Source organism: Diceros bicornis, chromosome 11 (genome assembly GCF_020826845.1).
Source record: "Diceros bicornis minor isolate mBicDic1 chromosome 11, mDicBic1.mat.cur, whole genome shotgun sequence".
Lineage (NCBI taxonomy): Eukaryota > Metazoa > Chordata > Mammalia > Perissodactyla > Rhinocerotidae > Diceros > Diceros bicornis.
This window is the reverse complement of record NC_080750.1, coordinates 13577769-13593235: the sequence shown is the minus strand read 5'-3', so window position 1 is coordinate 13593235 and position 15467 is coordinate 13577769. Positions and strand designations below refer to the sequence as shown.

Sequence of the window (15467 nt, the reverse complement as noted above, 5' to 3'; positions counted from 1 at the left end):
GTAGAAAGGTGTATGTCATAGTTGCACAGCATTGTAGTTGCCGTATGTGGGACGCCGCCTCAGCATGGCTGGACGAGCTGTGCGTCGGTGCGCACTTGGGATCCGAACCCAGGCCTCCAGTAGTGGAGCACATGCACTTAACCGCCAAGCCACAGGGCCAGCCCCTGATGTGGTGCCTTCTTATTCAAACTCTCTGGCATCCATCTAGGCCAGGCTCTCAACCTCCTAGGCCTGCATGGCTAAAATATCCATCATAGTCTACTGCTTTTCAAAAAGTGATTTAAGAACTTGCATCAGAATCATTTGGGACGCTGGTTAAAACACGTCATCTCTTAAACCCCATAAAGTAGACCAGCACCGTCCAATAGAAATATAACATGAGTGACATATGTAATTTTAAATGTTCTGGTAGTCAGATTAAAAAGCTAAAAAGACACAAGTGAAATTATTTTAATAATATGTTTTATTTAATCCAATGCATGTAAAATATCATTTCAATATGTAATTAATTAAAAAACATATCAATGTAATTCTTTACATTCTTTTTTTATCGTCTCTGAAATCAGGTATTTCATACTTGTAGCATATCTCAGTTCAGACCAGCACATTTTAAATGCTGAAGCAGCCACCCATGGCTAGTAGCTGTGGTACTGGACTGACTCAGGCTTGGAGAAGGGGGAATAGAAGCCAGGAAAATACATATTTAGCAAAATACCCAAGTGATTCTTTCACATTCTTAAGTTTGAGGACTACCACTCACAGTCGTCCTGTACACAATCATTTCTACAACCATTACTGAATTTACACCTGAGAAAATGTCCCGCTAATCATTTCAATCCTAAGAACCTAGAAATCCCTGGTACTTCCAGTTCAATCAACATAGATGGGTATTCAGAGCTCCCTAAATGTGGCCTCACCTCATCCATCCAAGCTGCTCTCCAATGGGAAAATGTTTTCGGTTCTTCTGTCAAGTTTTCCTAGGAAACTATTCAAATGCTCATTCCTTCAACAAATATTTGTGGAGCACCCACCAAATATCATCATGGATCCTCCACCAAAACAGGGAAGATGGAACTCAAATCATTCTATAATCATAACAAGGTAATTATTTTCATTCTGACCTTGAAAGCAATGCTCTGAAATAGCACTATGAAATGCTATGAAAATGCCTAAGAGCAGGACCTTATAGTCTGAGGGGTCAAAGAAAATTTCTTTAATACAACATTTAAGTTAAAAAAAGAATATAGGGGCTGGCCCCATTGCCTAGTGGTTAAGTTCGGTGCGCTCCACTTCCGCGGACTGGTTCAGTTCCTGGGCGTAGACCTATACCACTCATCAGCAGCCATGTTGTGGCAGCATCCCACATATAAAATAGAGGAAGACTGGCACAGATGTCAGCTGAGGGTGAATCTTCCTCAGCAAAAAAAAAGAGAAGAATATAAACATAACTTGAAATTTGAACAGATAAAATGAAATTTCTAAGCAGAGGAAAGCACATTATGAAAAACCCTGAGATGGAAAAGTTACTAAAGGATCAGGCAGACTAGGAAAGTACAGGGCTGCCCAGGTAGGCAGAAGGCAAGTAAGGTCAAATTTGTAAGCCTTTAATTTTTCTTTTTTTTTCCCCTTAAGTATGCATATTTAATCAAAACTAGATTATAAACTCAAAAAGCACAGACCACACCTTCTAAGCCTTAATTATTTCTTATATCTCCTCACAGAGCACAAATAAAGTATTTAAAAAATACTTCATCTATACATGGAAAAATACATTTTGCTAGCCTTTTAAATTCTAGAATCTCCAAAATTATACTAACAATTATTTGCATCTTCAGCTAATTTACAAGCTATATTACTATGAAACCTAAGGAAGTCTTTCCTGAATTGCTGAGTATTAACATAAAGTTCCTTAGAAAGAGAGACAATTTGTATACACAGTAAGGTAGCATTGCACTCTAACTCAAGTTCCTGGTGCAAGGAGTGAAAAGATGGTGATTTACACACACAGATACACACACGTACCACAGAGACTGAAGGATGTAAGGAAAATATTTTGTTGGGTCGTCAGCCTCTTACTTATTATACCTATGTTTTAATCTTCAAAGTGATCAAAATCTGATATATAACTGTGATAGGCAGAATTCTAAGATGGCCTCCAAAATTCCTGGTCTCTAGGGAGCACATCCTATATAACTCCTCTCCCTTGAGCGGGGCCAGAACCTGTGAATATGAGGGCCTATCACTTCTGGGATTACGTTCATCAAAGGAGAAACTGTTTGACCGGGTCTGACCTAGTCAGGCAAGCCCTTAAAAGGGAACTCCCTGAAGTCAGGGAGACTACAAGTGTGAGAAGGCTTACTGTACCTGGCAAAGGCACAAACCTGGCCTCTGGCCAACAGCTGGCAAGACAAAGAACCACAAGGACGTTAATCCTGCCAACCACCAAGGGGCTTGGAAGAGGACCCCAGCCCTTAGACGAGATCCCACGCACAGACGCCTTTATTTCAGAACACTCAGCTAGGCCACGCCCAGACTCCTGACCTACGGGACTGACATAATAAACGCCTGTTCACACCACTAATTCGTGGTAATTTGTTCTGCAGCAATAGAAAACTAATACACTCAGCCATTTCTCATATAATTAAATAACACAGTATGTCTGGTACAGTTTTTCAGACTGCATTTTACAAATAATCTTTCCACCTGCTACAAGAATAAACTCGTTTCACAACGGCCATGAACATTAATTGTGCACCATCTCCTTTATACCTCTCATCCTAACATGAAGTCATTGAATTTGTGCGTCAAAATCCACGGAAAAGTTCTTCAGTGTTGAGGGGCCTTTTTGGCGAGGTGACCTTGTTCCTGACCAGCCGCCTGCGGGTGGGCAGGGCGGACGGAGAGCAAGCTGCACCCCCAGCCGCCCCAGACTCGGCCGCGCAGGGGGCTGGGGGTGGAGGCGGGCGGAGCCCAGGGCAGACGCAGACTAGGCAGAAAAACGGCTGCGGTTCGCCCCTTTGGCCCCCACCCCAGTTTCTCGGGAAAAGCCGCGCTCCCACAGCCATCGAGGCCTCTAAAGCCGAGGCTCGGCTGTGCGCCGCTGCCTTCCGAACTCCCAACGTGTCCAGCCCAAGTCTCAGCCCTCCACTAGGGATCCCTGGGGAGTTCATATCATTTTGAAAATATCTTCCGAACGCAGAATCTGTGCTCCTCGGTCGCTCAGTCTGCAGGCCTAGGGAGCGGCCAACAAGACCGGGACGTGCCGTCTTCCTCCCTCCGCTCCACCTAGCCGACCGCAACGGGAACTGCCCGCAGACACCCACCGGGTTAGGACGCCCGGCACAGCGTGACCACGCTGACCCACTGCGCCTGCGCCCGTCGCGGGGGCGGGGCTTAGAGGCTGGTCGCGCCTGCGCGAAGGGCCCGACGGCGTGCTGCGTCGTTACTTTTGAAACGAGTGGCGGGCAACTGCTGCGAGAGCCCCTGCTGCTCCTGCCCCCCCGAGGAAGCGCGCGCCTCCGTCTGTGGCCTGGCCATGGCGTTGCAGCTCTCCCGGGAGCAAGGCATCACCCTGCGCGGGAGCGCCGAGATCGTGGCCGAGTTCTTCTGTGAGTCCTCCTGGCGGAGGCCGGGGGCGGGGAGGCCGGGGCAGGCCGCCCGGTAGGCCCGCGGCTCGGCTCCGCGGCGGGGAAGCCGGGGGGCCCGCAGCGGCCGCGAACTCGAGCCCTGTCTGTCCCGGCCTCCCGTCCGGCCGGAGGAATCTGGGGAGAGGCGGGTGCGGGCGTCTCCCCCGGCCGCGGTGCTAATGGCGGAGGAGGAGGCCTCGGTGCTGCGGCGGCCTGCCTCGCCGGGTACGGCCCCTGCCCTGGGGCGGTTCTTTAAAGTGCAGATCCGTGTCTGCCCCCCCGCCGCCCCAGGGCCTTGGGACGTAATGCGACCGGGGCGGGGGGCACGTGTGGGTGATTCTGGGGTTGGCGGTGATGCACTCGACTTTGGGAAGCGCTGTTCTGCACCTGGCCGGTCCTTCCTTCTGTTAGAACCTGGCAGGACTTGTGAGAGGAAAAGGAGGAAAAAGACAGAGAGAGGTTTGCCCGGGGCCTTGGACCAGCCAGTCAGTTGCTAACGCGCGCCGAAGCCTCTTTGACATCCCCGAACCACATAATCTGAATTTGGACTTGGATTACAATGAAATGAAATTTGGCAGTGGTAGATTAATGCAGTTTGGCATTTTTCTTTTATTGCCACAAAATGCAGGCATTGCTTTCTCTCTTTTACTTAGAAGCAAGACTTCAAGGATTTTTAATGAAATTTTGTACCTACTGTGCTTTCAGCAAGACCCGCACAAACACGTCTGTTCAGGCATTTACAGACATACCATTAATGAAACCAAAGCCAGATCTAAATGTTTTGTTTTCCCGAGTTACAAAGTGATAATAAGTTCAACATTTTTTTTCTTTTCAGCATTTGGCATCAATAGCATTTTATATCAGCGTGGCATATATCCATCTGAAACCTTTACTCGAGTGCAGAAATATGGACTCACCCTGCTTGTAACTACTGATCCGGAGCTCATAAAATACCTCAATAATGTGGTGGAACAACTAAAAGGTATTCAGTTGTTGGAAACGGTTTTGAGTTTTGCAGGCCTTCTAGAATCCACATTTTCTAGCGTCTTGGTGGTCATCTTTCAGCTCTGTACATAGGGTTGTAAAACACACTACCATCTCAGATATACTGACTCAGCTGGGAGGAAGCAAACAATGTAAATTGAAAGAAATCCCACCCTTCCCCCACCACATTTTGAGTGAGCTGAATATTTTGATGTGAGGAATCTGAGACGGCTTAACAAGACAGCCTCCATCAACTCCCTTAGAAATGACTCGTGCAATTCATGTGGCCAAATGGAGCAAGTTGGAATTTTACATAATTATGATGGTGTTCATTATCTGAGAAAAATCCACTATACATTCTTAATATTATATATATTCTGTAGCTGCTTGGAGTCTAAAGTTGTCATTATTAAGATCAAGGAAATAAAATTGGATTCAACGTGGGAACTAAACTTAAAAAAAGAAAAAAAAAAAGAACAAGTACTAAATAGTAGAGCCCAGTAGAGTTTTCTTGTTTTTCACCTGTTTCCATTTGTCTTTTTTAAAAATCTTGCCTGTGAGTCAGTAAGCTTTTTCTATCTGAACACTCATTTTTTTTAGCTCAAGAAGTTGCTGTATTGTTGGATCAATACTTGTTTTCCATCTATTCCTTTTTTTCCTTCCTCTAGAATTCCTATTAGTTTCTCTTTTATGTTTCTCAACACTTAGGATTCTTTTAATTTTTCTGTGTTGTAAAATGTTCCCATTTGATAATCCAAAATACTAGTTCCAAAACACACTACAGTGGTCATCTTTTTTTTTTTAATTTTTAAATTCATGAATCTCATATATATATTGTTTCAAGTAGCTTCATTTTTAAAATTACATTATTGTATTTTTATTAACTTCAGAGCTAAATTACCCATAGTTTCCCATACTTATTTATAGGGCTATACTCAGATTATTTGGCCTGGAAACCTCTAGGCAACTATAGAGCTGTGTCTTCATCTTAATTTGATGAAGAAGCAATACTTACCTAAGCTACTGGTGTTTTGGATTGTCTCCTTTGAGACACCTCAGATGTATCTAGACCATCCTATTTAACTTCTTCCTTTTAGTTTAGTTAAAATGGAGGAATTGCTCTCCTTAGAGGCAAATTGTTCAATCTGTTTTGAATCCCATCCCTCTAGCCTTCTGAGGGACTTTATCCTATGTTTTCTGTTGTATTTTCGACTTCTTTGTTTTGATTTGGATTATTCCCGTTGGTTTCATCTCTCTCCAATTTTAAAGAAAAATTACCACCTACCTCAAATCTTCAAATTACCACCTAATCTCCTCCTTTTCAGAGCTAAACTGAGAAAAAGTTGTTGATATATGCCAGGGGTCAGCGAGAATATTTTTACGTTTTTAAAGAGTTGTTTTGAAAAGAATATGCAACAGAGACCTAGGTGGCCCACAAGCCTTAAATATTACTGAATTATTTTGTCTCTTTAAAAAAAAAACCTGCTGATTCCTGGATATACTATCCCAATTTCCTAGATTTATTCAGGGGTCAATTGCAGGCCCTCTTCTCACTATAATCTCTCTCTCGATGATCTCTGACACGTTCCTAGCTCCATTAACAACATCTGTATAGTTGACTCACAAACTTACATCTAACCCAAGTCTTTCTGAACTCTAAGCTCATATATCAAGTGGCTCTCTTGATATCTTCATGTGGCTGTCTCAGGGATACTTCAAACTCAGCATATTAAAAACTAAGTTTAGGATCATCTCCATTTCACTTCTCTTTCCTCTCTGAATGGACAGCCACCCAACTATTGATGTAAGCCAGGAACCTGGGAGCTGTCCCCAACTCCTTCCTCTTCCTTACTCTCATAGGTAATCCAATAAATCTGAAGCATTATAACCACAAAATCTCTTGACTCTGTCTACTGCTCCATCTCTACCAGTTTATCCTCCTACAAGCTTTCGTTACCTCTTGTTTTAATTACTAATTAACTAGTGTCCCTAGATCCCCTCTTTACCTCCAGTTCCCTTTCTATATCACAGCCAGACTTGATGGTTTTGAAATACAAGTCTAATTACCTCACACCGAGCTTCAAACACAGTAATGACTTCCCTGGTTCTTAAAGTATAATTTCTTTAATTTGGCCCACGTGGCCTTGTCTGGCCCTATGCATCTGGCCAGACTTACCTTGTTCTTTCTCCCTTGCTTAACTGCAGTTGTATTGGCCTCCTTGCAGTCCTCTGGGCAGATGCTCTTCCCTTTTGAGTGTTTGTACAATTATAGTTTCACATGTGTTGGTGCAGTGATGAGGTTAATGCCTGGCTCCTGCACTCTAACCTTGGATTAAGATGGAAGTACTGGATGTTCACTACTCTCCTCAGCACCCACCACTATACCTGGTACAAACACGGAGAATTTGAAAACAGGAGCAGTGATGGGGCAGTGTTTCTGTGCAGGTTGGAGGAGTTCCAAAATACCAGTGGTAAGAATTTGCTGATAGGAGGTGGGACCTGAGAAGTGAGTTGATTTGTAATGCAGTGGACCAAAAAAGATGCCTTGTTGTATATTGCAGATTGGTTATACAAGTGTTCAGTTCAGAAACTGGTGGTAGTCATCTCAAATATTGAAAATGGTGAGGTCCTTGAAAGATGGCAATTTGATATTGAGTGTGACAAGACTGCAAAAGATGACAGGTAAGTATGAATTAGACTATTTTCACTTTCATATATTTTTTCCAAAACTTGTTTTCTTTACTAAATGAGTTCTAATTATATTGAACTAGGTTCATATAAGGTGTAGTTTGTTTCTAAGATATGTTTAATTTGATTTTAGTCTCCTGTGGAAAAGAATTTTGCTCACTTTAGCGTATCACTGATTTGTATAGAGAGTGTACTTTTAACATAATTGCCTTTAGTCTAAGTCGGTGACCTTCAAACCTTAGTATTTATGGTGGTATATGCAAAACTACACATGATGTACTAGATGGGCCACATAATGAATTGTTTAAAGGTACTTTTAACCATAAGGGATTATCCTAGACTCTCTCCCAGCTTACAGTGCCACAAACTTCCTGAGACACTTCATAAACTCTGAAGTTTCCAGACCTGCTGGATGGGAAATGCCCATCATTATATGCTAATGTCTACCATTGTCCTAGGTGTGCTTACCTGTAAACTCAGAACCACTTCTTATAATGAAATGCAGTTTGCTTCTGAAGCCTTTGGTCTATTTTAGAACATTTTTAGCTTATAAAAATAATTTGACTTAAAATTTAATATCTTATTTGAGGCAATAGGGAATTAGACATTTAAGCATTACTAAAAATGACAAAATGATTATACCAATTAAATGTTTTAGATACCACTTGTTATTTTTATTTTAAGAGGTGCTGACATTTTCTTAGCTTGAAACACTTGACAGATTTTCTAGTCGTGTGATATTAAATGACCTAGTACTAAGACCTATCCTAAAAGATGCTTGGAAGGATAAATGAAATAATAAAGATGCATATTGTGCCTACTAGATTATAGGTCCGAAGGATGTACTTATACTCATTTTTTAAAAACCTCTTTTAATGTGTTACTTATTTGATTTTGGAAGCATTTAATCAGATAAATAATCTTACCAGTTTTTAAAATAACTTGTTAAAACTTAAAATGAATTCATTGATTTGGTTTCTTTGATAGTGCACCCAGAGAAAAGTCTCAGAAAGCTATCCAAGATGAAATCCGTTCAGTGATCAGACAGATCACAGCTACGGTGACATTTCTGCCACTGCTGGAAGTTTCTTGTAAGTATTGTACAACTTCACATTGGCTTAAATTTGTTGGAGAAAAGACTAAGCTACTGATTTAAGAATTACCCCTTTATGAAATTTTTTCTTATCAATATCATGTAATATAAATGAGGAAAAAAGCATTATAAAACAAAAGTATTGTTGTTCTATTGTTATGTGTATTCTAGAAAATTTGGAAATGCTGAAAAGGAAAGGAATGAAAGTATTCCACAATACTCACTCTTGAATGTTTTGATGTAATTCCTTTCACGGTTTTTATTTTCTACACATTTTTATGTCTATAATTAAGATGATAGCTCTAATTGTGTCTTGCTTTTCTTAGTTATTCCTTCATTCATCAGATAGTTCCTGAATACCTACTATATGTCGGATGCTGTTCTGGGCACTGGGACACAGCAGTCACAGAACCAAAATGTTAGCTTTCCTCTGGCTTATTCATACTATCCCATGTGATTATACACTTTCTGCAAATATTTTTAATGGTTTTCTCGTTAAAGAAAAAAAACTTGAAGTTTTCGTAAGATAATGTATACGGAATGCAATATTTTGTGTACTAAAATAAATTTCCATTGAGGAAAAGCAATTAACTAGTGAGTAGAGACCAGGCTAAACTATCTTTTCTAACACCTCAGGTGGTTGAAAATGTGAGAGAGACAAGGAGGGTAGTTTTACTTTTGAAAAAATAATGTACTTTAACCATCTTATCCCCATTTTAGGTTCATTTGATCTACTGATTTATACAGACAAAGATTTGGTTGTACCTGAAAAATGGGAAGAATCAGGACCACAGTTCATTACCAACTCGGAGGAAGTCCGGCTTCGTTCATTTACTACTACAATCCACAAAGTAAATAGCATGGTGGCCTACAAAATTCCTGTCAATGACTGAAGATGAGATAAGGACAATAATGTGGTTGTAATTCTCAAATGTGGTTTTCCTAAAGCCAAGTCAACTGTAGTTGATGTGTTTTATTTCATTGGTTAATTTCTAGAAGGGGAAAACTTCACATACTTTACTGAACTGTGCATAATTGTTCCATTTTTTGGTACCGGTTTGACTTTCCATAGGGTTGACATAACTTATTGGACACTGTTCAAGAGAGAACCAGCAGATTACATCAGCACTGTCATGTCGGTTCCTTTGAAGGTGGTAACTGTGGATGGGAAAACTTTTGCTGTAAAGCTAAATGCCTTCCTAAATAAGACTTTTTGGTCAAGTAACTTGACTCAGAATATGGGTAGGGAGATACAGCAAAAGAAGTCTGAATATTCAGAAGCTTTGTTTAGATCTTAAAAGTAACCAATATTATCCATAAGTAATGAAATATTGTTCCTATTAGGTCCTTTTGCTGTTGACTGCATTTGTAGTTTCCATATTAAAAACACTTCCAATTATTTGATTTTAATTTATATAACTTGAACCCATGAAGCTATGAATATTTCTACTCGTTCAATTCCTATGATACAGATCTCTTAAAAATGTCTTTTTATGTTTTATAAAATCAAGCTTTAAATCACAATGATGAAATAAAGTTAAATGTGTATGTTTTAAATTCGTCTTAAAATATTTTTATATTGGTGTGGTTTAATACAGTTAAATAGTAGTTAGGATGGATTCTGTGCAGCAAATGATTTCTTGTGCCCACTAGGTTGTAGGGCCTAAGGATACAAAGTCGAGTTAAGTCTTGAGGTACTTTCAGTTTAATGGACAAGCTTTGATTATACCCCCTTCATCTCAACAGTAGTTTTAAAATAAGTATTATTGTTTGTAAAACAATAAATGTCATTTGGAATTAATTCAGTTTAGCAAACATTGAATTGTAGAGCCTTTCTATTCTCCTAGTCTTCCTGTCAGCCTAGTTTTCCTTATATACTTAAACACCACGCTTATTCCTGTGCCTTCATTAATACTCTCATCAGGTATGTTCTTTCTACCCAGTTTCCAACTATTTTTCTGAGGTCAGTTTAAGACAGACTTCTAAAACGTCTTTTCTAAATCTTATCTTATTTTGTAATAGTTCAGTTTATTAACTGCTTATTATCAGGCACTGTTCTAAGCTCTTTATATATATTAATTCACTTAACCTTCACTATTAAGTAAATACATAGAATCTGTATCGATCCATTCAAAAATTACATATTGAGCATCTATTAATATGTAGAGTACTTTGCCAAGTGCCAGAACGAATGAAACAAGATCCTGGCCTTTCTGAAGGTTGAGGTCTTATGAAGGAGAGAAAGGTTCATTTCATTATGCATTCAGTCTTTGTTATTTCCCCTGGATAATCTTCTCTCTTTGATCCAACGGTGTGCTGTTTAAGGGTAAAGGATGCTGTCTTTCATTCTTTCATCTTTCAGTGCTGGATAAATAGGAGGCAGTATTTGATGATGAGCATGGTGAATGCTGCTGTGAAAGCCCATTTCTTAGAGTGGTTGACGCTGCCTAATTGAGGGCCACCCACAAGCTTTCTGTTTCCTGAATAAGAAAAGTAGTTTTGCAGAAATGGAAATGATAGTGGCTTTGGTATAGGCAAGAGTCAGGCTTCCAGACAACATGAGGTATATTACAAAGTGGACACTATTAAGATTGAAACATTTGAATTCCTGGGTTGTTCGTTACCTCTTAACATTTGAAATATGGGTTGAGAAGGAAAGCAGAAATAGAACTTCAGTAAAAATATGGAGGGAGTTGAAAATTGTGGTCCTATTTTAGGGAATATGTTTGAAAATCTTTATAGAAAGCAGTGAGTGAGGGCTTCGGGAAACATTGAATGCCTCTTTGCTAAACAACGGGAATAATGAAACATGGTTCTTCGTCCAAAAACCTTGCTGGTAACAACATTCTAATATATTACTAATAACACTTAAGTTTCTGTCATTTATGTCTTTAGTTGTGAAATTAAATGATCCTAATATTACTACTTTTAACTTGTGATTTATTATGGTCCTGACCTCTCTTCTGTAAGAGCTACGTCCGGAAATTCGTGCTCTGGATTTGAGTGTTGGTCTCAATAATAGGAGCTTCTGCCGTACAATCTGTTGCCTGCAGGTTACTCTCTAGTAACGGTTCTGTACCAGCTAGGCTCTTGTTTATTTGAAAACAGCAAAAACTGGCTTTGGAAAAATTTAATGGAAGGCTATTAGCTGCATAAGTCACCAAAGGAAAGGCTGAAAGCTGGAGAACTAGGGCAGCTTCAGGGTTCTCAGTGACAAATGTGTGAACTCTGCATAACTGTATGTAATAAATGGACCACTGGTGTTACCCGGTGATCTATCCAAATGACTGATGGTTTCAAGAAAAGTGATAATGACAAGCTTCGTTTGTGTTTTAACAATCTGAGATGTAAGACTAAGAATTATGTGAAATCACATTTTAGATATTTTGAGCACTTCATCTCAGCCAACATTGTGAACAGGGTTAAATTAGATTTTTACATTATCTGCATGTTACTATTCACTTGTATGAGATTTCTGAGGAGCTAGTCCTGATCTTTTTCACCCCTGACAGATTATGTATCAATTGAATATCAGAGTTGAGTAGGAGCCAAGCTATGAGCTTATTGATAAAGCTAGATTGGAAAAGCCTTGGCCTATGTCTCCAACTGGACTTGTCCCACCCTCTCTCTTGACCTTGAGGCTCACCTTAGCAGGGAGATATTTAAACAGACGGATGGGTGAAAGAATCATGACCGATTTCCACCCCATGTTCAACATACAGAAGCCGAGATGCCAAGAGAATCTGGTGGGCCTCTAGATCTGGCCTGGACTCTGATTCAGTTTTGCTCACCATAGGCAGAGGAATGAAAACATGCTCCAGTCGAGCCCATCAAGGTCTGAAATAGAGTCCCAGAAGGGACTGAACCACGTTTGGTCTTCAAGATCATTCTCCCAGAGTCATCAATGGGAGAAGTCAAGCCTCTGTGGGAATGTTTACGTTGAGGTATGACAATCATGTATTAGTTGGCTTATGGTGTACAGCAGACAACTATAGAATATCAACAAGAAGCATTTTCTACTGCCAGTCTGCAGGTCAGCGGGGGTGCTTGTCATTCTCATGCAAGTCTGCAGGTCACATGTCTTTCTACCATTGAAGGGGCAGTGGCTTGCCAGGACTCAAGCCTTAGCTTCAGAACTCTTACACTGACACTTCTCCTACATTCCACTGATCAAGGCGAGTCATGGCTAAGCCAAACTTCAGTGGCCAGGGAAGTATACTCCTCCCATGGAGATGGGTGGAGGGGTGTGAAAATCTGATGAAAGTGATCTAATCGACCAGGGATTGGCAAACTTGGTCTCTAAAGGGCCAGATAATAAATAGTTTAGGTTTTGCAGGCTTATGGTCTGTTGCACCTAGTCCAGTTGGTCATTGTGGCTTGAAAGCAGCCTTAGACAACAGGTAAACGAATGAGCATGGCTGTGTTCCAATAACAAAGAGGGGCTTCATTTGGCCTATGGGTTGTAGTTTGCTGACCCTTAATAGAACACAGTTTGCCTTTCTGGTCACAAATATTCAAACCCCTCTCTAGCTCAGAGCATTTGATATTGTGATATATAAGGCTCACATTTAAAACAATACCATTTGCTGTCTCCATCCGTAGGATCTCAAATTGGATCTTTTTCTATTTTATCTTAATTCCATATTATCTGAAACACAACTGGCTATTCTTTTGAGGTACTCCTCGGGACACCCCCCAGTGAATTTTGATCTGAAACCTTGAAAAGGGAGGTTCTTTGGCATATGAGGCATAAAAAGAGACTCAGAATAGCATAAAGGCCCTATACATCTATTTTTAATCACCCTATAAACATGTATGCTGGATAAATGTTTTTATTAGAATGCATTCAAGTTTCTTAGCTTCATTACCCTCCTAATATTTTAGAATATAGACTCAAAAATTATTAGCATAATGTGGGTATCCACTAGACATTTAATTTTTTTCTCTATGTTTTCATTTGCTTAGTCTGCAAAATTTATCTTAATTTTATTATATAGTCATGCAGTCATGCATTGCTTCATGACAGGCATATGTTCTGAGAAATATGCTATTAGGTGATTTTGTTGTTGTGCAAACATCATAGAGTGTACTTATACAAACCTAGATGGTGTAGCCTTCTACACACCTAGGCTATATGGTACTAATTTTATGGGGCCACCATCATATGCCGTCCGTCATTGACCAAAACGTTATGTGGTACATAACCGCACATGAAAGATCAGAATAGCTATAATGCCACATTGTAATACCTATATTTTCCACCAGATGTCATTAATGCTGAAATTAAGGTGCATTTCTTTTCGACTCTGAAGACTATAATATTCAGCTTTTCTTATTGGAAGTTAACATTAGGATTTCTGACTACAAAAATCTGAAGACATCAGGAGGAAAAATACAGTATCTGTTATTTGCTAGGCGCTTTACATGAATTATTTCATTTAATTCTCATGCTTTAGTGCACAAGTAGAATTGCGGGGTCAATGGGCCAATTACACTGTTTTTTAAAGTTTAGGTCTCTTCTGTCCACGGCCAAGGAAACTCTTCTGACTCCTCAACAAGCTCATCGAAAGAAGTGTTTCTTCACCGTTTTCCTAATGGCTCTTACTTTTTACATCCTTTTAGCAACGGAGTGTCCAGAACAAATTGGTTTTCCTTTCCTGCACCTTACAAAACTTGACCATGTCTCATTGGGTGAGTTTATATTTATACTTTCCTCACCTGACTCTGACCACTGAATAGAAGGAACCAAAGACAGAGGACTTTATCTTATACCTTATCTACTGTTTAAAGAGTAAACCAGGTGTGAATTTGTGAGCAGTTGTGAAACATAGTTTTCCAACTAATCAGAAGAATTGGTATTAAGCAACCTCAGTTCCTCTTTGGGGAATTAGTTTTTGGCTTTACTTGTAAACAATAATTTCTTATTCTTTTTTTATTAAATGTCAAGTTATTTTGTTCAATGTAACCGTGATAAAAGTTTGTGTTGGAATAACTATGGGACAGAACCTGTCTATTAAATTTCTAATTTTATTAGTTACATTTTCTAGAAACAGATCTTCAGCGATCATTCCATTTGTCATGAATATGGCTTTAAAAGCTAGCAGTATTAACTGATGCTTATTAAAAAAAAAATCTATTTGGGAAAGCTACTTAATCTCCACTCAAGTTGACAATCCTGTTCCAATCTGGCAAAAACACTGTAGCCCTAGCAACAAAACTATTAGAAAAGGCCTGGAGAGAAGAATGCCACAGTTGACCCTCTGATTGCACAAGTCAGTTTCTGTTACCATTTCACCTATTTTTGTCCTCTTTGTCCATTTGATCTATTTTTATACTAGAGAAACATAATATAGTTTCATTTATTCGTATAAACTCCATTTTCATCTACTTTTTTTTTTCTTTCATGAGGAGGACTAGCCCTGAGCTAACATCCAATGCCAACCCTCCCATTTTTTCTTGAGGAAGATTGGCCCTGGGCTAACATCTGTGCCCGTCTTCCTCTACTCTATATGGGACGCTGCCACAGCATGACTTAACAAGCTGTGTGTCAGTGCACACCCGGGATCAGAACCTGCAAACCCCAGGCCGCTGCAGCGGAGCGCGCACACTTAACCGCTGTGCCACCTGGCCGGACCCCATTTTCATCTACTTTTATCTGCACCATTTTGCTATGCAAGTTTGTTTGCACAAGAAACTTATATCAGATCAAAATCCTTGTCTTGGAATTTTATCTGTGCTAAAAAAAAGCCTGTGAGTATAAGCAGGACCACCCATACTCCATTTACATGCAAGGGAAAGATCTCAAATGTCTTTAAAAACTATCTAGATATGGACACATCCAGTGGATGCCTAGACATAGAGCTGAATTTCTTTCTGAATGGCAGTCTCAACTAACCAAGTGCAGAAGTTAGTGGTTTTAAAGGTTGAGTCTGTAATGCCCAAAATCTTTCAAGTCTACAATACAGTTCTTGGATCACGGTGTACTCAATCATAATAGCCAATACAGCTCGGTAAAAACCAGTTCACAGTTTCCAGGTGTAGGAAAGGAAATTCATGGGTAATGATAATCTACTGCA

The 15467-nt window shown here is 40.0% G+C and overlaps 1 protein-coding gene across 1 annotated transcript; it reads left to right on the top strand.

The window, feature by feature from the left end:
- The first annotated feature begins 3451 nt into the window (after nt 1–3451).
- MAD2L1 (mitotic arrest deficient 2 like 1) lies at nt 3452–11313 on the top strand. The gene is made up of 5 exons (XM_058549980.1): nt 3452–3608; nt 4462–4608; nt 7172–7292; nt 8286–8389; nt 9112–11313. Exons 1-5 carry the CDS (start codon nt 3536–3538, stop codon nt 9282–9284), a joined length of 618 nt encoding a protein of 205 aa, XP_058405963.1. The 5' UTR covers nt 3452–3535; the 3' UTR covers nt 9285–11313.
- Nucleotides 11314–15467: the final 4154 nt, after the last annotated feature.